Source organism: Aricia agestis, chromosome 1 (assembly GCF_905147365.1).
Source record: "Aricia agestis chromosome 1, ilAriAges1.1, whole genome shotgun sequence".
NCBI lineage: Eukaryota > Metazoa > Arthropoda > Insecta > Lepidoptera > Lycaenidae > Aricia > Aricia agestis.
The window spans coordinates 22,954,563-22,977,774 of NC_056406.1; the positions used below are offsets into that span (position 1 = coordinate 22,954,563).

Sequence of the window (23,212 nt, forward strand, 5' to 3'; positions counted from 1 at the left end):
GATTTTTTTTTATGAAATAAGGGGGCAAACGAGCAAACGGGTCACCTGATGGAAAGCAACATCCGTCGCCCATGGACACTCGCAGCATCAGAAGAGCTGCAGGTGCGTTGCCGGCTTTTTAAGAGCGAATAGGGTAATAGGGGAGGGTAGGGATGGGAAGGGAAGGGAATTGGGGATGATAGGGAAGGGAATTGGGCCTCCGGTAAACTCACTCACTCGGCGAAACACAGCGCAAGCGCTGTTTCACGCCGGTTTTCTGTGAGAACGTGGTATTTCTCCGGTCGAGCCGGCCCATTCGTGCCGAAGCATGGCTCTCCCACGTATAGGATACATAATATTATGAAAATAACAAGAAACCAACACCAAAACTCAACTGAAACTGAAACAGACGATGTCAGGAGTACCAACTAGTGTGAACTAACTGCGTTATAGCGGATTACAGGCGATTTAATTCCCGAAGCCATGTCACTTGTGGGGGCTCGCGCGGAGCCAGCCGTATTGCAGCTACAGTCGTGAAGTGGTGCTGACTTCGCGGTGAGTGCTACTATTTTTTTAGATAATATATTTTTTGTACTTACTAAAAATAATGGTGAAAAAGTATGAGATAGTAAAATTTCCAATACGGTGGAAGCTAAAGAGAAACTACAAATTAAACAACAAAAAGTTACGCCATGACTGAAAATAATATAAAGTGTCCCTTTTTCCACTGCTTTGAACGGCTCCAGAAGCTAATGGACGTTATGGTTATCGTCAAATGTGGCGTCCATTATTGACTTTAACTAGAGACTTGACAGTTCATTTGACATTTTATTACTTGTAGTTAAAGTTATAGTTAAAGTAAGTTGGTGCAACCCACCCTAAGCCGCAAACATTTTGTAAATCTAAGATCTATCGTCAGCCTTAAACCTTTTTCTGCAGACAATGAGGGACGGGCTGAACATTTCATCCCTGCCCAGTCCTCAGGACAGGTACAAGTTAGAGAAGAAGCTCGGCGCTGGTATATTCGGGGAGGTGTACCGAGCTCTAGACTCTCAGGCGGCTGGCAAAGCGGTGGCCATTAAAATCCAAATCAACACCGAAGAGAACGAGACCCACATCCAAGATGAATACAAGATCCTCAGAGACTTCACCCAGCATCCCAACATAGTTGATTTCTACGGTGTGTTCTGCGAGAGAATCGATTATGAAAAACGGATCTGGTTTGTGTTGGAGGTAGGTAACTGTTACTGTTATCTTAAAGGTGCCGGTTAGCAGCGGGCCGCAGTGTCGTCTGCTGCCGCTTCATGTGTCACCAAAATTATTTTGTATAGTTTTAATTCAGAAATATGTTAGACGTCCTAAAATTCAAAACTTTCATTTAACCAACATGACATGAGAAGAGATTTATAATAAAAAGCCCTTTAAACAATGACATCGACCATATTAAGAACACAATGTTTCCCTTCCACTGAACAAGAGTTATTTCTCATCCAGTTATGCGAGTACGGATCTGTCATCGACATGGTCAGGAAACTCAAGGCAATGGACAGAAAAATGTCCGAGGAGCACATCGCTTACATCCTCAAATATACGATCAAGGTGAGCCCATATTCGACCGCCTATAAACATGTCGTTCGTCACATGCGAGTCGAGATGGCCGTTCACGAAACAAAGGGCCTGCCAGTCCACCTCTCAACGACTGAATCAATCGGTGGGTACTTTGAATTCGAACTCGATTGTTCTCGGATCCGCGTCCGGGCGATTTCGACTCGCGGCGTGACGTCGAATAAAATATCGCCGGGCGAATGTCCCCGCACGTCGAAATACTATCTAGGGCCATCACTTTAAACGCACGCCGCTTTATGTGATTCGCGATGAAACGGTCGAACTTGTCGATGCGAATGTCGGTGCGCCTCCGACAACACCATGATGGCCCCCCATCGCGGCGCATCGCTCAATTATCGTAAATAATGCTCGCGCACACGAGATATACGGTCCCGGCCGCGGTAGCCGACGATCCCCCGATACGGAACCCGGCGATACAGATCGTCCTCTACGGCGCTCGCTTTAAGGACCAGATTAGTAGGATCGATGAAACGCGTTAGGCTCTAAAAGAATTAGAATATTTAAATGCGTATTATCTTTATGCGAGCCACTCGGCCCACAATACGAGTGGATCCCTTTCGTCGAGCTCTCGGACGTGTATATCTAACCGTATCAGTATTCAATGCTCCAATAAAAGATCATGAATACTTAATAACTGCAACGCGATCCTAAGTTTTAAAATTCATTTCAATCTCAAAATACACACGACCATCTCACCATAAGATTTGGCAAAACGTCAATTAGAAAAATTCGCCACCAAAGTGGATTAAAGTCGCAGGAATGTCTCATTACCGAGATAATAAATGAGTACCAGCCCTGCGCGGAGTCGATTGTAATCAACGCATTAGCGACTGATATATCAGAGGCGAGACGAGCCGCGAGTCGCGACGGGAGGACGTCTGTGAGCGCAGGTATGCAAATGACTTTCAATGGGTCGGGGGCGTGAGGCGCTCGATTGACAGTGACATTAGTATCGGCGGAGCCGGGACATTCGTTAGGGCGGTCCCCACGTTACCTGTCCGCATATAAGTGTTGACTCTTGCCATTGGAACATCGACTTTGACGTGCAATTAGCGGAAATCGAGTTGACTCATATGCCTTTATCTTTTACTTTGTGCGATTAAATCATAATTTATAAGTGCATCAATACTTGCAGATGCTAGATATACTTAATACGAAATATATTGATTTCGATCAAACATCTAATATAAAACATGTTTTTAACCGGACTTACATGTAGTAAGAGAACTCTATTGATAAAGAAACGATATTTCAGGCTGTGGTATACCTACATGATAACAGTATACTGCATAGAAATATAAGATGCAGCAATATACTAATTTCAAAGGAGGGGGAGGTAAAACTGACCGATTTCAGTCTATCGTGTAAATTGAACGGCCCCGATGATAAAGCGAAACTGAGCATAGGATCCCCCAGTTGGATGGCCCCAGAGATGATCACGATCGGGGAGGAGGGCTACGGCAACAGATCTGATGTTTGGGCAATCGGTATATCGACTATCGAAATGGTTGACGGCAAGGGACCTTTCGAAGATATGCATCCGACAGGGGCGATTTTCCAAATACAACGGAACCCACCACCGAGCGTCCTCAAGCCTTCGATGTCTTCGAACGATCTTAATGATTTCGTTTCTGAGTAAGTGAAACTTGTCTATTGCTAAAATGTGTAAATAATATTTTTTGTATTCGTAATGAAAAGTACGAGCTATGTTGTCGATGATTAATTATATTCTTTTCAGGTGCTTGTCCAAAAATCCAGAATACCGGCCCTTCATGATGGAGCTAGAGGAACATCCTTTCATACAAACAGTTCCAGAAAACGACTTCCATGTAAGCGTTGTAATTTACAGTTTTTGGTTCAATTAATAACAAATTAAGGTTTAACATAGGATAATCATATTTTAATTTACTTTTTATTGTTGTTAACTCTATGTTAACTGATGAGTGACGAACTTATTTTTTCAGCTTTCGACTGAATTGAAAATGCTCGCGGCTGAGCTAATGAACAAAGAGGCTCCACCAAGGGCACCAGAAAAAATCATCAAGAATGGCCTCCTGACTACTCAAGGAGGAAAAGAACACGAAACGATGCAAGTGGAAGATCTTGCCGCATTAGAACATCTAACAGAAGATAGCATACTGTTCGAATTACAGGTTAAATTCCAAAAAGGTGCATTCACTTCGTTTATAGGGGACGTTCTTCTGATACTCAACCCTAATGCTGACGTAGACATCTACCATGATGAAGTAAGCAATTTTTCGCATAAAGGTATTTGCAGTTTTATATTGTAATTTTTTAAAATTACTCTTTCGTTATTTCAGTATCACAGAAAATATGAATGCAAGTCGAGATCAGACAACGAACCTCATATTTTTGCTGTTGCTGATGCTGCTTACCAAGATGCACTACATCATAACGAACCTCAGCATATAGTATTCTCAGGAGAATGTAAGGCCGGAAAAACTACGAGTATGAATCACGCCCTCTCTCATCTCTCATACTTAGGTTCTATGAAAAACAATACCGGTGAGAGAATCCAGAAAGCGGCAAGAGTAATTCAGGACTGTATCACTGCCGCTACGCCAATAAACTCTGATTCGACGCGAGGAATATTTCAAATTCAAGTTACGTATGGGACTTCTGGAAAACTAAGTGGAGCTCTATTCTGGCTTTATCAACTCGAAAAGTGGAGGGTCTCGTCAACTGACATGTAATATTTCTATTTTAAAATATGTATACATGCTTGATATAACTGTATCTTATTGGTACGTTCGTTTTCAGGACGCACGCGAACTTCAACATTCTCTACTATTTCTACGATGGACTGGAGGCGGATGGACGACTTAACGAATTTCACTTGGAAAGTAATAGAAAACACCGTTACTTAAGAATTCTCGAAGAACCAGGAAAAATAAATAAAGGAGTGAGAGAAACGCCAATACCGAACGTACGAAGTTACAAAGAGTTCAGAGAAAACCTAAAGTTTCTAGACTGGGATGAGGAAGAGATAAAATTTTTCGAAAAAGTTCTCGCATCGATATTGATTTTGGGGAATGTGCGATTCCGAGATGGCAAAAATGGTTCGGCAGAGATTGAAAATCTCGACGATGCTAAGAAAGTTTCCAAATTACTTGAACTAGAAGAAGTTAAATTTCTATGGGCTCTCCTAAATTACTGTCTAATTGAAAAGGGCAATGCAGTTAAAAGAAGACACTCTACGGACGAAGCCAGAGATGCAAGAGATACCTTAGCAAGTGCATTATATAAGCGACTGATTGACTGGATGGTTAATCTTATAAACTCTAAGTTAGCGTTTATGCGAGCTGTTTTGTAAGTATACCTAAATGAAGACAACAAAAATGTTTTAAAATGATAGTAATATGGATTGTAGTAGGTATATAATTTCACGAATAACTTATGTTTTTACAGCGGTGACAAATATTCCGTGAGTCTTCTAGACATGTTTGGTTTCGAATGCTACCACAGAAACCGACTGGAGCAATTGATCGTGAATACAACTAACGAACAGATACAGTTTTTGTACAACCAAAGGATGTTTGCCTGGGAAATGCAAGAAGAGGCTGAAGAAGGAGTGAGGGCAGCGGCCTTACACTTTTACGATAACAAAAAGTCAGTCGATCAGCTTATGAAGAAGCCTTTGGGCGTATTCTATATTTTAGATGACGCGAGTCGTGTCGGCGAAGGTGCAGAGTATATAATGAGTGAGTACATTATATAAAAGAGCTTATGAGTTACTATTTTTTAAAATATTTACGAAATACATAAAAAATAGTTCATAATTAATATTATTTATGTATGTTATATTAGACACTCAATAAAAATCCTGGTTTCCATTTTTTCAGATACTATGAAAACTAAATGCAAAGGGCCATACGTGAAACCTTGTGGCACCCACGAATTCAGCGTAGCTCATTACACGGGAAAAGTGAATTACGACGTGAGGGAAATGGCCGATAAAAATAAAGATTTCTTACCACCGGAAATGATAGAGACGATGAGATCCTCTTCCAATTTGATCTTACAAGAGCTGTTCAGGAACAAGTTCACAAAGGCCGGTAATCTTACAGCGTCGACCGATGCCTCGCCAGCTCAGCCAGGCAGATCCAAGTCTGAAAAGGAATTAGATAACCTTAAAGCAAGAGTAGGTTTCAGATTATATATTTATAGTTATGATTTGACTGACAAAGCAAAATACCTATTCATTTACAAAATTAGCTCATACTAATAAATATCTGAATTCTTCTAGATTTAATTAGTTTACATAGAAATAAATACCTGTTCCAGAAGCACAACGTCGAATCCAAAGGGCAGTACTCGCAGATACGCAGGATGAGGACAGCATCCGCCGTATACAGGGCCACCTCCTTGGAAATTCTGAAGCAACTCTCGATCGGACCTGGCAGCGGAGGCACGTTCTATGTCAGATGCATCAGAACAGACCTCAACGACAGCCCCCGCGGCTTCCAGACGGAGGTGGTGAAGCAACAGCTGCGAGCATTGGCAGTTTTGGACACTGCCAAAGCTCGCCAATTCGGATTTTCGTGTAGAGTACCGTTCGCTGAGTTTATTCGAAGGTATCATCAATTCAATAGTTTTTTTTTTCTAAAACATACACAGCTTCCAATGATAATAATAAGGACTGGATAACAATTAACTTCTCTTTATAGATACCGATTTCTGGCGTTTGATTTTGATGAAACAGTTGAGGAAACGGCAGACAATTGCCGACTTCTTCTCATTCGTCTCAAAATGGAAGGATGGGAACTGGGAAAAACTAAAGTATTCCTCAAGTATTACAACGAAGAGTTCTTGTCACGGTAAACTTAATTTTTAGTAGAAATCTAAGGAATATTATGACTATATTATTGCCTAAATATAATGTAGCATATTGATAATTTTAACTTTTTCGTAGGTTATACGAGACACAAGTCAAAAAGATTATCAAAGTACAAAGCATGATGCGGTTGTTCTTGGCAAAACGTAAAGCAACGAAGGACAAATCGAAAGCTATGCACCGTAAGTAAAATAAAACTAGCTATTTGACCGAGCTTTGCTCTGTATTCAATAAAACACGAATAAAATGACATTTTCTAAAAATGATTCCTAGGTAGATCGATTTATGCTCGTTTAAAGGGTTATTAAAGTACAAATACTTATAAGTAAAGATTCTGTAAAAATTTCAAGTGCCTAACTTAGCTATAGCCATTATTGATATCAAGCAAAAAATAGCAAAAAATCACGTTTGTTGTATGTGAGACCCCTTAAATATATATATATTTTTTTAGTATAAATTTTTGTTTTACCGGCAACATATATACACATTCTGTACAAATTTCTGAAATCTGTATCTCAAGAACGACTATTAGCTGTAGCCGTTCTTGAGATACCTACAGACAGACGGACAGATAGACATCGAAGTCTTAGTAATAGGGTCCCGTTTTTACCCTATAAGTACGGAATCCTAAAAACTATACGAAGTTGGATTCTCTTCAGTGTCTAGTCTATTCATCAAAAAGAAATAATTATTTTTTGCACATTCCAGTCAAAGGATTAAAGAAACAGCAATCACAACAAAGGCCCGATTGTTCAGAAGAAGAAGCGGCATTACGTATACAAAAAGGTAGCCTTAAATCTTGTTAATTTATTCCATGTGCTACATTACAGAAGAATAACCAAGACTTACATCCTGGATATTACTTTATAAATATATACTCCTGAAATACATTAATAGCAACCACATTCTAACAGTTGCGTTGACAAATCCTTAATTTTAGCTTACAGAGGCTTTGTAGTGCGTAAAGCGTATGGACCTCTTGTCAACAAATCCACAGGACAAATAGACGAAACGACAGCAAAGTTCCTCAAAAGTTTTGCAAGAAAATGGAAGAGTAGATCCATGTTCCAAGTTCTTTTACAGTATCGAGCAGTCCGCTATCAAGACCTGGTGAACTTTTCACAACAGGTAGGTACCTACAGTTTAGTAAATTAAATACAAAAAATATAGGATAAAATTGTCATAATATATGCATCAATGCTAGCATAGCAATTAAGTATAACTCATTTAATCACAGAAAATATTATTCAACAAGACAAATAACTTAGTCTAACACAATAAATTCCAATATTAACTTAGCTTCAGCTTAGGAGTCACAATTATTAGACTTATTTCCGTGGTGCTCCCCCTTAAGTTTTCTGACTTTCGGTCATTGCAACTTCGTGCTGTTGCCCGCTTTGTATGGGGAGGGAAATTGGAATTCTTCCTACTCCTATTTTCTACTGATTAATTTCGTTGCGGGTCCCAAGACAGTTTAAGCATGTCCATCGGGCTCCCTGAGATCATATCCAAGGATTTTCGTGGTTGGATAGCGCTGTCGATCCTGGCGACACAGGAGATACAGTGGTTGGAACGTGTGGTGGGCCAAAGCCCGATAAAAAAATATAAAAACACTTAGATACCTAAACCTACTCTTTCTAAAACTCACCATTTATATATACTATTTCTTTTCCAGGTGCACATCTATAACCAAGGTGTTGTGGATTCAATCCTGAACACGAGCGTGCCCATTTCCCTGGACCGGGTAGACCCACAGGCCAATCAGAGCACTTTCCTTGGAAACGCGCCTCAATCAGTGTGGAAGTTGCCATTCCGAATTGATCAGATTCAGTACTACGACACGTCGCATATGTGCGATCCCAACATGAAGAAGTCGTATGTTTATTTCATTCATTTTGGTCTATTAGTACCTAGTTCGAAAATTACAATGATTTAGTTTCCTTGGCTTTCATAAAAATTAGTCTAGCTTAGCTTTCACATTCCAATCGTCGAAAATTCACACGACACCTATTTTCAGGGACACTCTAGCAAGTCCATCTGACTACGACAACGAACCTCAATGGGACGAACCTTTAAGGCGACGTTGTACCTCCGCCCAAACCGATCCCTTCGCGACTTCCACTAGCACCCAAACTATTATCACGATCCCTTTTTGCAGAGATCCTTCTCTTACTATCCCGACACTCCCCCCAGACGACGAGGAAATAGACCCAGGCCCCCCAACTGATCTACCCGAAGAATCGGAAGTAGATCCCGATTCTGGTCCGCAAGACCCACCCCAAGATCCAGACTCTGCGACAGATTTACCGGACGAGACAAAAATAGATCCCGAGCCTGTTGCAACAGAAACACCAGCTGACCTTGAAACAGAACCCGAGTCCGTTCCAGTAGATCCACCTGCTGAGCCAGATCCTGAGCCAGTTCCAGCAGATCTGCCCGCTGAGCCCGAACCTGAGCCAGTTCCAGACGCCCCACCTCCTGAACCAGAAGACCCTAAGTCTACCCCAGACCCTGATCCTGAGCCCACACCGGACCCCGATCCTGAAGCAGCCCCCCCATCAGACGATCCAGAAAATGACCCTCAGTAAAGTCTGCTACGACTCACGATTTTTAAAAGCCTTTTAAATGTCAATTTGATAATTGGCTTAATTAACTAAGTTGCAAACTGTTTGAACTCCAACCTCAAAAATAAGCATTTCTTGACTCTTAGGACCTCTTTAAGTTTCGTCCTGATCTACTTTTGGCAGAAACTTTTAAAAAATTAAAAACAAAAATATTTTCAGGGACACTTACGCAAGTCCAACTGACTCCGACAACGAACCGTGGGATGAACCTTTAAGGAGACGTTGCAATGCAGCGCAGACCGATCCTTTTAAAGCGTCTATAAGTACACAGACTTTGATAACGATCCCGTTCTGCAGAGATCCTACCCTTCCCGTTCCGACACTTCCGCCCGACGAGCCCGAAATATATCCTCGATCTAAGAGCCCCAACAAGATCATGTACCCCAGAAGTTCCGGACGGAGTCCCTCACCTCAAGCGTACTATCAGCCCCCGGCGCCCTGGCACGAGGACACGAACGTTCTGGAGAACACTTCGCCGCCTCTTCGACGACCGACCCGCGTCCACTATAACATCGACGCGAGCGATCTCCCGGACCCCATAAGCGAGCTGCACGCCCTGGCTAAACTGTCGCACACGAACGAAAACGAGGACGACCCCCCGTTTAACTTCCAAGCGATGCTAAAGCGGACCCCGAGGAACAGAGCGTCGATGAAGAGGCACGGAGAAATAAGAGAGAGCGGTGAGGAATCGAGGTCTTCGGGCGAATCGCGCTCTGTTTACTACGGTGGCAACGGAAACAGTACCAGGAATCAGGAGACCAGATTTAGTGGAAGGGAAGATTACGATGACTTCGGGGACAATTCCAGGAGAAATTTCCCGGGTAGGGACAATAGGGATGTCCGGGAAACTATAGAAATAGCGCCGGGGATCACTTTGGAAGGTGAGGTGGCAGACTTGTAATACAAATACGTGTTTGTTCCGTAAAAATATATTTGATCTCCATTGCACTGGAAGTTCACATTGTTACAGTGTTCCTTACTTACTTTTAAAGCCATGTATTACTTGTTACTTTAAGTCATTATTATGCTTATAGTTAATATAATTTCTCAATAGAGTTAAGTAGATATATAAAATATGTTAGAGCCTTCGAAAACGCCTAGCATAATTACACAATATTGTCAAAAATACACATACAAAGGACGATCCAAAATGTAGAAAAATATATCACTCGCACTCTATAAACTATGATATCCTTATTCGAAATTGCTTTGGTAACTTATTTATTATTATAATTCAGAAATGATCTTTGACTGCCGAAAGGAAAATGGCCTAATACAAAATTGGACGCTGTTAAGCATTCGTGTACTAACCCACAAAAAATTACGTATTGAGTTATGAATGCAGTTATGTTCTATAGATGATTTAGAACAAGACAGTATTCAAATTTTAACAACAAAAAAAATTGTGGGTAAATTAGGACACTAATGCTTCGCAGCGACCATTAATATAGTAAGAGTATTAGAAATTAGAACTCTCTAGCTTTCTTGTAAGCACACTAAACAAGTAGACATTTGTAACATTACTTATAGGGATGAGGAAAAAACAATAATTTTCAACTATATCTTGACGTGAGCAACTCTAAAGACTCGTTTGATATCACAGAACTAATAATAAAATGGAATACTAACCAGAACTTGCGCCTTGTCTATTATGGCCGGAGCATCTTATGTTTGATTTTCATGGCTCAGTGCGTATTCATTGCTATGGTTAAAGCAATAACTTGTTAAGTATTCACTGACCACTGTGTCCATTACTTTTAAATAAAGTGGAACGCGGCCACTTCTAATATTTCTCCTTGATTATCATTAGTTCTGTGGTAAAAAATAACAGGTATTACAAAAAAATAACACTGTAACTAGAAATAATAAAAGTTAGTTACTTGCGGGTAAGAATCAGACAGTCAGTCATATTATCTACAAGCGATTCCAATTAATGAGAGTTTTTGGGCACACTTGCACCTATCGTTGTATCTCTCTCCTTCTTCAAATAAACGAAAGAGAAGGTAATTTTGAGTTCTGACAATAATTCTTTAGATCTTACCCTTTTATCTAGAGAGACACGAGTTTGAAAACCTTCACAGCATACAATATTATTGTATAAAATGTAACATATACTTATTTGAAAATCTGAGGTGTGACTTCTGAGATTCTAATAATATTATATTGATAATACTGATCCATAAATTTTTTAATCTGAAGACTTGTATGCAAAAATATGATATGTTTTTCATAAGACATTTTCAATAATTATAACATTAACTTTTAAATGTGTGGGTATCATTCATGGATATGAAAATACAGAGTATAAAAGACATACAAATATTGTTTCATTATGATTCCTATCATACCGTAATATAATTTATTGCCATATAAAAATCGACTTATTGCTAAAATACAATATAGATATAAAAATACATCTTTTTGTACCCCTTTAATTTTAAGCTCTTTTCAGTCATCCAGGCTGTATTTAATGAAAAGTGAAGTAAAGAGAAAAAAGTGATTGAATCAAGTTTCTACTGTAAAGCATAGTATTGGACATAGTTCAAGAAGAATAGCAGTATAATTTGAGTATTATGAAGTGTACAGAAGTATATTTTACAAAATATAATATTCGAATAATATAATTAGAGAGTGGACAATCGTCTTGAAACACATACAAACTAGAGCTTACTAAAATGTTGACTTGATTTGAGATCACGAGTAATTTATTAATTAACCACTGTTTTCAAGCCCTGACTTTGCTGTATATTTCCTACACATAATAGGATTAATGATAAACTAATAAATTGTATTAACCCACTTTCATTTTTATGGTCTACACTGTGCTTGCAGATAAAAGCATCTGCAAAGTGATACAAAGTCTTGTCTTGACACACTTGACAGACAAGTGCTAAGGGCCAACCCACATGTACCACAACCACACCACGTCGCAACTAGAAAATGCTGTCAAGCAGTGGTTACGTTATACGTGTGAATAGTGTCGCTGCAGCTTTTTGTAGTTGCGTTGCGGTACCGACAAAATGTCGACGTGGTTGCGTTGTCGCCAGTAGCTGCGATGTGGTTACGTACGAAAGTAAATGAAACGGAGGAGGGAAGAGCGCGGGCGGTGTGCGCACTGTCGTTGCATCGACGCAACGTTGCGGTTGCGATTTGGTCGGCCACTAGTTCGCTGGTGGTTGCGATGAGGGCGGTATATCGGTGCGTGTGAACAGCACTTATTCATTTACAATACGAAATATCGCCCGACCACGTGGTGTGGTTGTGGTACGTGTGGGTTGGCCCTTAGAATCCAAAATATACGCCCGACCACGTAGTGTGGTTGTGTACGTGTGGGTTGGCCCTAATACCTAGTTAAACAGTATTAGATCTGCATAAACCATAAAGTTAATATACCTAGCGGAATAAAGCAACAATCTCGAGCTGTCAAACGAAACCGAAATTAATCTACATCTGTGTGTAAAAATATGTGTACGTACTACGTATACACTTACACAAGCATGATTGAACATGAATTCTATGAGATTAAATTGTCAACGTGCCGATAAGTGCCAACTGGACGTTAAAAAAGGAGTTCTGCTGTCATGTATCACAAACCTCTTTTTACCACTGATAGTGACATCTCGCTTGCTCAGGCCTTTGTTTCTCTATTCCGCTAGGTATATAAGTAATTAACTTTATGGCATAAACAGAGTGTATCTAATTATCAAAAAGGGCTAAGGTGTTGCTACAATGTTATGTCATTATCATTACCAATTATTTTTAATATAGCTTTATATTTATTACCGGTTTTTGAACATAATATCAATAATCTTCATGCTTGTTGACTTTGTTTTCTAAAGGTGCTCCCTCACCGGGAATTATAGATTCGACTTTGAACATTACATTACAATACTACCTCCCTGACTAACGAGCATTCGCTTGTAATGTAACATTCGACTATGAGCATTCCATAGCTAGTTGATACCATAATGTAAGATTGATGTTAAAAGTTGTATCAAGATATAACACACTGTATCATTACAAGATGCGCATTGTAATGCTCGGTTTTGTATCATTACAAGGTGTGCATTGTCGTCTCTCTTCCCTCACTTATGTAATGCTCGACTATGTAATGTTACATTACAAGAGAATGCTCAAAAAATAATGCTCAAAAAATAATGCTCAAACAGCTACAAAATATAATTGTCAATTACGAATTGAATGAAAATATAGATATATAACTTTATGCACCATCAGAAAAGGCGACTCGTATTGTTTGATTAGGTATCTGCCAATGAATCAATATATTATTCGATATTTTATTAGAATATTTAAATCTTCAGTGTGATGTGTACTCATATACAGCAAGAAGTTTATTAAGTATCACAAAATATATTAAAAAGGCAATCGAAAAATATTAATAGGTATTACCTTAAAAGTACCTTATAAAACTACTGACCATATTCAAATGTTACTCGTACTTCCATAGACATGATGTTTAATTTTATCTTTTAACATACTAATACTAATATTACAATACTTTTTTTTTATATTTCCATGTAGAAAAAATACTTTGTCACACTACACACAATTATTATAGTTTTATAAAATTGATGGTCTGTTAAAATTTATGATATTATTTGTATTATTGAGACCCATCATTAAAAAAATTATTTAGGAATACTACTATGTATTAACATTATTTTTATTTTATATCAAATCGTTTATTTAAATATTATTATGATACATCATTAATTTCTTTCGCACATTTGTAATCTTTATTTCTTACACTTATAGTTATGGCAATATTTGATTAGAATATAGTATGGCTCTTTATAAAAATATCTTTTAGAAAAGTGTTCTTAAATATACTTATAGAATACAAACTCATATGCAAATAGTATAAATTCTTAAAAAACTATCATTCTCACAAAAACTCTTACCTTACTGAGCTCTTAATAAAATTATTGACTTTAATTATTGCTCTTTTCGTTTATGCTTTTACCGTTGTTATCAGTTATACCGACTTGGCCCAACAACTGGGCCACGCTGGGTTCCTTTAGTGTGAGGACCGCATGTGCCTCTACCATAACCACCAGCGAGTTCCGAGCCTCCTCGTGTGGTACCCCGTGAGCTCGGGTGGCATGGGAATACCAGGCACCAGTCGAAGCCAGCACTGATACACACCATTTACATGAAAGCCTGAAAAAGTTGGGGAAACCATTTAAATTTTTTTTCATAGTATAGTTACAGAGTAAGAGCCTGTAGGCCTACTATGAAACCGTTTTGAGACTCGAACAATCGAACGAGAATGCAGCATCCTGCTCTAACGACGTCATTACACGTTTTTTAAAGTAGGACGCGGCATTCTCGTACGATTGTTTGAGTCTCAAAATAGTTTCGTGGTACGGCCCCTGCAAAGGCCAGACTTTCCTCATTTTAGAAGGTATCCAGTGCTGATGTGCTACCTCACCTTAGAGAAAGAGTAGAGCTCAATATCATAGCTATATGTACTTACATTCTTCGCAGTAAGAGGAGGAATCTTGTCTTCCAGTGCTGGACAGTATCAACGCACTGCCCTTTATCTTTCTTGAGACTTGGAGATACCTCCTGAGTATTAGACTAAAAGATACCTCCTAAAATAACCTAGACAGAAACACCATAGTTGCTGGTCGTTCTCACCTCTGTAAAGGTCACACACAAAGGTAAACTTTCAGCTTTTCTAAAATGAGGAAAGTCTGGCCGTCGCAGGCTCTTGGTCCATTAAACTCTGCTGTTGTTATTTCAGATGTTTCATGTTAAAGTAAGTAAACAAAATATCATGTCTTTTTTCTAATGTAATCAACAAATTATTAAGAATTAAATAAGGAACCATATTCTAACATGACAAATACAATACCTGTTAGTGAAATGTCTGGACTTGACATGCCTTCTACGGTATCCCCAGCTGTTGTAAATCCGAGGACAGAATGGACATGGAAACGATGGACTAGCATAGCAGGTTGTATTTTTATCTGGAATATTATTCATGTCATCAAAACCTTATTTGAGTACAGTAACGAAAAACCAAATCGTCGATTGTATCCATAAAAAACTTAAGATTTTCAAATACTATTAAGTTGATACTTGAGTCCAAAGTTTAAATTAACCAATTTTTTAAATTTAAACCAATGATAGCCAAAACAGAAGTTTTGGTGAGATACATAACTTCTGAAAATAAATTATATAATAGCCAGCTCACCTTTCATATTATGAGCTTCATTGGAAACAAAATTCAAGTTTTCTGTGGTAATACTCAGTGACTCGACTATTGTTCCACTCTGTAGAACTGTTTCCACTTCCTTATCAATTTCCAAATCTTTCTCCTCATCAACTTCATTTCCTTTTTCGTTAGCAATGCATTGAGGCGTGTGTGTGCTTACTTCGTTAATCCATTTTTTAAGATTACAATTGCTATTTATTGCTTTTTTAGAGAGGCATTCAGTGTTCATGGGATATTTTTTCTCAAGAGCACTATCCAAAACTGCTATATCAGTGTCATTTGTGTTTTCTCCAGAATAGTCTGTTAATGGTGAATCAATCGGTTCTTCTTTTGGTATGATATTCTGCAGTTACGTTAAAAAATAAGACAATAATAATTACTGAACATTCAGTGTGGCCAAATATAATCACAAAAGATTTTGATGAAAAGTTAATCAATATTGCTAATTTAATTTAGATTTCAATTCTTATTTATCAAATAATATGAAATATTATTTGAAATCTTAATCTAGCACAAAAGAGTATATATAAAAGATACATAGATGTACTTACTAGCTGATGCTGTTGATTTTCTTTTGGAACATCCCCATTGACAGCAACACTATTATTTGACTTAGTACTAGCTTTTTTCTGCCTTGCAGCATCATCTGCTTCAGTATTTTTACGTTTTTTCGATTGCATTGGTGTACATGGCGGGTTTATCTATGAATAAAAATCATAATACTTACTTGTATTTATGAACTAGCTAAAAGCCGAGGTGAGGGCTCGCATTATCACACCTTGACTAACAAATGATAACACATCTACATAATATAAAAACCTTGACTAACATAACACATCTACATATAAATAAAAATTACTATGTTAAAGCACAAATCTTTAGGCATGATAGTTTTTCCCTAAAGTGTACCTACCACAAAATGTATAGGTTTTGGGATATACTACAATAGATTCGTTTTAAATTATTTTTTAGATTCAATGTTAAGTAGGTACCGTACCTCGTTATCTCGCGCGGTTTCATTTCCTGTGGATAAGCCACATATCTTCAAAGTCTCAGCAGTCTTCAATAATATTGGTAGAAATTCTTCAGTCACATTTACCTCGCCATAGTACATGAATGTCAATAAAACTCGCAGGGAATCTAGATTGATGTCGTGCAAAACTATAATTGGATCCTTGTGGGGGTTTTGCTGCAAAATGTGTGGGTGTTACTAAATTCTTTTCGTAACTTTACTTATTGAAGAAGTATTATGTATTGAATATTTACCTGAAATATTGATCTAAATAGTAAACTATTTGCTGAAAGAACCACTTTGTGGGCCTTAAAACTGTATCCCTCCAAAATCAATGTAACATCCGATAGATTTTCGTCTTTGAACAACTCTTTCAAGTTTGCCAAAATGTTGTTCTGATAGCCATTCCATTTTAAGCTTATCTCTTGTTTCTCCATATCGTAATTTCATTTAAACTTATAAGATTTTATAAAAAAAGCTTTGTAAAAATATAGAAAAAATATCAATTATCAAAATACAGCCGTGGTTGTGAAAGAAAACAAAACATGTATTTTTTTTTAACGATCAAATGTCACAAAGTTTTTTTTCCTATTATGGCACTTCGGCTATATAACCACTGCCAGTGTCCAGTATTTTATGGCGGGAAAACAATATTATTCTAGTAGGGTGAACATGACTAGTCATTAGACAGTACTAGTCATTGGACAGAGCCCAAAAACATATAAAAATATATAATAAGGTTGCTTTACTACTACCTGTTTTTCTTAAAAATCAGGCGTTCTATTACTTTAAAAACAGGTAGGTAGAGTCCAATGTATTATTCATTTACCCTATATACAATTATTATTTTCAGCATCGTCCAATGATATTCTACATAATATAATACAGATCTGTTACGTTCATACTATTTTCCGGCCTAATTTATCTCTTCCCAGGAATTTTCAAATTAAAAATTGCACGCATTGACAAATAATTTGACAGAATATGAGTGAAACAAAAGATATGAAATGCCGTTTACATAAAAGAGACAGTTCTATTTTTAAACGTTGAATTGCCAAGTTTCGCGTAGAGAGTTAAACATAAATAATAGCCGTAGAGTGGACACTTGATACAAAAGTATAGTAGGTAAGGAATGAAACAACAAGAGTTAATTTTATTTATTGAAAATTTTAACATCGAAATAATTAATAATGAAATATATAATACATATTTTATGTATCAAAAAGATTTAATTTGTTTCTTTTCTGTCTCTTTGATTTTTTTGTATTTCTTACAAAACCGTATCGTTGTCTCTTTCTTCGGCAAATTCGTTTTTTTCCATATTGTTCGAAAAAATAATTGAAAATTTAATCAATTGAGGTATTTATTGCATACTTAGATATTCCATGTGTTTTGTTTACTTACTTTCGAGTCATAACTGGTGCATTTTCGAAACACACACGACGTCATTTTCAATTTATTTAGGTAAGACATGACGCGGCACGTTCGTGACTGCGCTCGATGCAGACTAAATAAAAGACCAGACCAGACTAGATTCTACCAGATTCCCACGCTCAGAATCTCAATATCAAGCCCACAGAAAACCAGCGTGAAACAGCGCTTGCGCTGTGTTTCGCTGAGTGAGTGAGTTTACCGGAGGCCCAATCCCTTACCCTTTTCCCTTCCCTTAGAGAGGGCAGCTCTCCTATTTCCTTCCCTACCCTCCCCTATTACCCTATTCCCTCTTAAAAGGCCGGCAACGAACCTGCAGCTCTTCTGCTGCAGCTGATGCTGCGAGTGTCCAAAAATTAAAAAAAAACCTCACGTAATTTGTGGACGCCCCCTAACCGTATGACAAGCTGTTGGTTTATATCGTGTCGATATCGTCGGACGATATCGTTGTCGTCTGAGCAGACGACACAACAGTATCGTGTCGTGTCGTTTTCGTCGCAGTGTGAAAACGCCCATTGACTATTAGTTTGGACCAAGTTTGGACATTGCGAAGTTGATTCAATCATCTCATTGAGGATCATTGAGGATGATAATACAGGTGATGCTGTATATACCGGCTCCCCCAATATTTCTCGGCTAAATGTCATTGAGAGTCGAAACGAACTTGTGTCTAAAATAGAGAATGCTTTGTAGACAGAATGGGGTAGACGTAACTTAGTCCAATTCAACCCCGCCAAGATTCTCGTTTTGAGGGCACCTCTTTAACAATCTCCCCTAGCATTGAAATACTTGGCGTTAAGGCCGTCCTCCGAGCAAACGACCTTGGCCATACATTTGCCGCGTTAACGAGATCGCACCAAAACCCTATTTTTTTACTAATCTTACTTCAAAATTGACCTAAAAAATGGGGAATATGTAGTTTTTGATATTGTCGATCTATTGGCGTGTGTTAATTAAAGTGATTTGTAAATACTAAGGAGATGCTGAATGTATGCTTGAATTTTAATAAATTGCCTTTAATTTGGAAGCTTATATCATGAGTATAATAAACGAAAATAGAAAATTTAAAACGAGGAAAGGAATGTTAAGATACTAAAGATTATTGCTGTATTTTTGTTATAACTCTGCAGCTTTCAAATTATGACTTTATAAGGCTCTAAATACGGTAAATTACGGATTCTCCGTAGGGAACGCCCTTAATATATCAAGCGAAGTCCAGTTCCGATACCATCTTATCCCCAACCCGCGGCCCGCCGGGACTTTATTTGTGGCCCGCGTGATGTTAAACAATTTTGAAAACCGGCAAATAACGAAAGTCTACGTGATAGTCGTTAAATTTTTTCCCCTTTTAAATCGTTAAAGGAATGTGCTTTTTAACCCTCAAAATTTTTGTGGCGGCCCGCGACACCAAGACCAAAACATGTTTGTGGCCCGCATGAAAAAAAGGTTGGGGACCACTGATCTAGAGGGTAAGGCCAAGTTAGCCTCGAAAAAGCTTGATGTTCATAACAGAGCGAGACAGTACTTCAGTCCGGACGAACGCCTACAACTCTACAAGGCGCATGTTCGGCCTCATATGGAATAATGTTATCATCTTTGGGCAGGGGCGCCAAAATACCAACTGCTCTCTCTGGATCGTATCCAATGAAGGGCCGCTCGAATCGTTGACTGCCATAATGTTTCAAACGGCTTGGACCCCTTGGAATTACGCCGAGATATAGCTTCACTCTGCATCCTCTATCGGTTGTATCACGGGGAGTGCTCTGAGGAATTGTTCGGAATCATACCTCCTGCAACTTTTCTCCATCGCCCCATGGGAAAAATATACCATCCTCATCACCTTGATGAGTGGCAGTCTTCCACCGTGCGTTTTTCGCGTAACTTTCTGCCGCGCACTGTAAAACTCTGGAACGAACTGTCACCAGCAGTATTTCTGGACCTATACGACCTGCAAACCTTCGAGAAGAGAGCGTATACCCTCTTAAAAGGCCGGCAACGCACCTACTGCTCTTCTGATGTTGCGAGTGTCTATGGGCGACGGTAGTTGCTTTCCATCAGGCGACCCGTTTGCTCGTTTGCTCTCTTATTTCATTAAAAAAATCGAAAGGAAAAGCTGTATGTCTGTCGGCACTAGAGACTGAATATAATAATTTAAATTGCCCTTAAAATATTAACGATATTAACAATATCTTTTATTATCTTATACCTTGAAAACACTTATCACTTGCGCAACAGCAGCCGTACCTATCAGGAATTTAAACTAGATTGACCTCTTTAAAAAATTAATAAAATTATTTTCCCAAATTCTATTTCTATTTCCGTTTAGGTCTATTTCCATTTTCCGTTTAAGTAAAGACTATAATTTTATGAATTATACGGATTGCATTCTATACCAACTACCAACAGTGTGTCTGTTACCTCTTCACACATAAACAGCGAAACTTTTAGATGAATTAATTTGGTATGGAGTAACTTTTATAGACGGCAAAGGACAAAGCCCGATAGTTTTAGTAGTGAAAGATGAAAGGTTTTCGAGCGATATGTAGTAAGTGTACAAACGGAGCAATATTGCGGGCGTTATCTTAAGTTCATAACATACTTTCAGTAGGTAATTTTCAAAATATTGGAAAACGTCTTTTTGTTAGGGTCCCTAAGCTTATGTAGATACTTATTTTAAGTACTTTTACAAAAATTGTAAATAATACAAATATTTGAAGTCACCTCCTGCTTCTCTATACCTACGTACTTACCTACTTGCAGTAGGTAGCCAGTTACTGATACTGGCTACTGCTGTTAATATTATGAAATTAGCTTTATGAGGTAAACGCACAGGTATTATAGCATAGAATTTTAAAGAAAGAGCAGTTTTACCTACGATCTACGTAGGCTACAAATCTATTTACAGATCCCTAAAAACCTTCACGGTAGACAGAAGTAAACACTAATGTTGTGACTAGACGTTATCTTACATCGGTTAATCTTTAAATAACTGTCCGATTAAATAATTACTTTGTATTGTTAGACCAAGCGTTAACAATGCCGGTCGCTCCGTCCTTAGTCAAAATTATATTCGTCTTCTGTATCCAACATGTGAGCACAACGGATGTTATAGACAGAAAGACAGATCCTAGCATATTAGAAGATGCTGCTTTGAACACCGTATGTACCTAAATATAAGTATGAATATTTACATGATATTAATTGTTATGAACAACAAAATATTATTTTTAAAGGGCCCATCCAAAACATTTTGATACTTCTAACACAACCATGTTATATGTTTTGTCTGTAAGAGTAAAATCTTGAAGTCATCTCTCAGACAGACTCTACATAATACCTATATTACCTATATCTCTAACTTTTTAGCCAAAGAGACGCAGCTAATTCGAAAGTTATTTGGCGTATATGATCATAAATGATCTATCTTCTAGTTTTGCCCAGGCAATTTCATTAAAACATTAATTTTGTACTACTAACTTGACTTTTTAACAGACTAATGACCTTTTCAGTTCAATTTAATACGTAAATACGGGTATCCGTGTGAAATACACCATGCCGTCACCCACGACGGGTATGTGTTGGAAATGCACAGGATCCCCTACGGTAGGAAGAACACGACTAAGGACGGAAGGCCGGTGGTATTCCTGCAACACGGTCTACTCTCCTCTTCGGCGGAATGGGTGCTGATGAGCCCCGAAAAAGGTTTTGGTAAGTTCATAATATTATACTCAATGACGCCTGCAACTCTGTTGCGTTAAAAATGGTTTATCACGTGGGAACCGTATATTTTTCCGGAATGAAAAGTATGTCCTTTTCCGACACTCAAAGTAGGTATCTCCATAAAATCAGTTTAGCGGTTTGGGCCTGAAGAGGTAACAGACAGACAGACACATTTTCGCATTTATAATATTAATATGGATTGCTAGTTATTGGTTAATCTAAGCTAATGATTTAACATACTTACTAATATCATGTTAAAGTCTGCCAATGAACCAGGCGTATCGCTAAATTAAAAAAAAAACTGCTGCCTGTATTTAAAGAACGCTGAGTGTTTCTAGCATGTTCATATTGTATGTACTTAATAAAAATCTATCTTTAAACGAACATGCTTCAACGTTTCAGCATACCTACTAGCAGACGCAGGATATGACGTCTGGATGGGCAACGCTCGAGGGAACACGTACTCACGCGGCCACATATCCCTGACCACGGCCTCATCAGACTACTGGAAGTTCAGCTGGCACGAAATCGGCTACTACGACATACCTGCCATGATAGACTACACCATTTACGTCACCAAGGTCCCGAAGATCCAGTATATCGCGTTCTCCCAAGGGACAACGGTCTTCTGGGTGATGACGTCATCGAAACCGGAGTACAACGACAAAATTCTGGCCATGCATGCTCTCGCACCCATTGCATATGTGGGTCACATGAGAAGTCCTCTTGTCAAGGCAATAGCTCCGCTAACAACCGGGTTGCATGTGAGTATTTTACCCATAGATATTGCCTAGGGAAGGGTCAAAATCTAAAGCCTTTCTTACAAAACAAACCACGTCTTACGTATTTTGTCTCTATTTTAGAAAATAATACAACTGCTGGGACCTGATGAGTTTCTTCCAAATGGTAAAATTAACGAGTTGGCGGGCCAACGTCTATGCCTGGAGGAATCTTACACGCAAGTTTTGTGCAAGAATTTGCTGTTCCTAATCTGCGGCTTTGACACCGAGCAACTGAATAATGTAAGGAAAGAGTTTTACTGTAGGTTTTACTTTACAATTACTATTGTTTGCAACACGGGAAAAAACTACAATAGCCTTCTCGAAACCTATTGACTGAACTTATTTCTAAACGATTTTCCATAGAAAATTTTCCATTTCATAAAATGGATTCGATGGAGTCGGATCTTTTCTTATCTGTTTTATGAATTATCCCGGTTTACTGAATTGGTTTAGGTCCTTAAGTATGACATATATCATCTAATTGAATCATTAACTTTTCGACCGTAACCTAATGTAATAAAACAGAAATCCAAATTTTATTTCAGACAATGCTTCCAGTAGTCCTCGGCCACACTCCAGCAGGCGCGTCCACTAGACAGTTCGTACATTTCGGCCAGCTCTACAACTCCGATAAGTTCACCAACTTCGACCACGGGTGGATCGTCAACAAGTACACCTACGGCACCTTCACACCTCCCGCCTACAACCTCAGCGCCATCCGAACCCCCATCTTCCTCCACTACGCCGACAACGACTGGCTCTCGACCCCTAAGGACGTCGACCGGTTACTCCACGAGGTCAAAACGGTCGTCGGAAAATTTAAGGTCCCTCTACAAAAGTTCAACCATCTGGATTTTGTTTTCGCTAACGATGCAAAATCGTTGTTATATGATCGTATTATGAGTATTATGTCCGGATTTTTGTGAATAAAACTATTTATTC

The 23,212-nt window shown here is 38.5% G+C and overlaps 3 protein-coding genes across 4 annotated transcripts; 2 read left to right on the forward strand and 1 right to left on the reverse strand.

Moving 5' to 3' along the window:
* The first annotated feature begins 434 nt into the window (after positions 1-434).
* Positions 435-10,340, forward strand: LOC121733568 (neither inactivation nor afterpotential protein C). Of its 2 annotated transcripts, none has more exons than XM_042123863.1 (17): positions 435-534; positions 919-1,212; positions 1,474-1,578; positions 2,861-3,240; positions 3,344-3,434; positions 3,570-3,851; positions 3,927-4,315; positions 4,387-4,935; positions 5,035-5,327; positions 5,469-5,767; positions 5,911-6,200; positions 6,294-6,443; positions 6,539-6,642; positions 7,169-7,246; positions 7,401-7,588; positions 8,136-8,335; positions 9,244-10,340. In XM_042123863.1, the coding sequence occupies exons 2-17, from the start codon at positions 922-924 to the stop codon at positions 9,983-9,985; spliced, it is 4,431 nt and encodes a 1,476-aa protein (XP_041979797.1). In that variant the 5' UTR covers positions 435-534; positions 919-921; the 3' UTR covers positions 9,986-10,340. The 2 variants fall into 2 exon arrangements, with proteins under 2 accessions (XP_041979797.1, XP_041979804.1); XM_042123870.1 differs by having other exon boundaries at positions 8,478-9,372.
* Positions 10,341-13,866: 3,526 nt separating this feature from the next.
* On the reverse strand, positions 13,867-16,837 carry LOC121729651 (protein abrupt-like). Its single transcript, XM_042118230.1, has 6 exons — positions 16,592-16,837; positions 16,323-16,514; positions 15,877-16,026; positions 15,305-15,668; positions 14,963-15,077; positions 13,867-14,265 (listed from the first exon to the last, which is right to left on the reverse strand). Exons 1-6 carry the CDS (start codon positions 16,772-16,774, stop codon positions 14,037-14,039), a joined length of 1,233 nt encoding a protein of 410 aa, XP_041974164.1. The 5' UTR covers positions 16,775-16,837; the 3' UTR covers positions 13,867-14,036.
* Positions 16,838-20,801: 3,964 nt separating this feature from the next.
* Positions 20,802-23,196, forward strand: LOC121733716 (lipase 3-like). Its single transcript, XM_042124067.1, has 5 exons — positions 20,802-20,927; positions 21,278-21,476; positions 21,891-22,252; positions 22,352-22,510; positions 22,816-23,196. The coding sequence occupies exons 1-5, from the start codon at positions 20,805-20,807 to the stop codon at positions 23,194-23,196; spliced, it is 1,224 nt and encodes a 407-aa protein (XP_041980001.1). The 5' UTR covers positions 20,802-20,804.
* Positions 23,197-23,212: the final 16 nt, after the last annotated feature.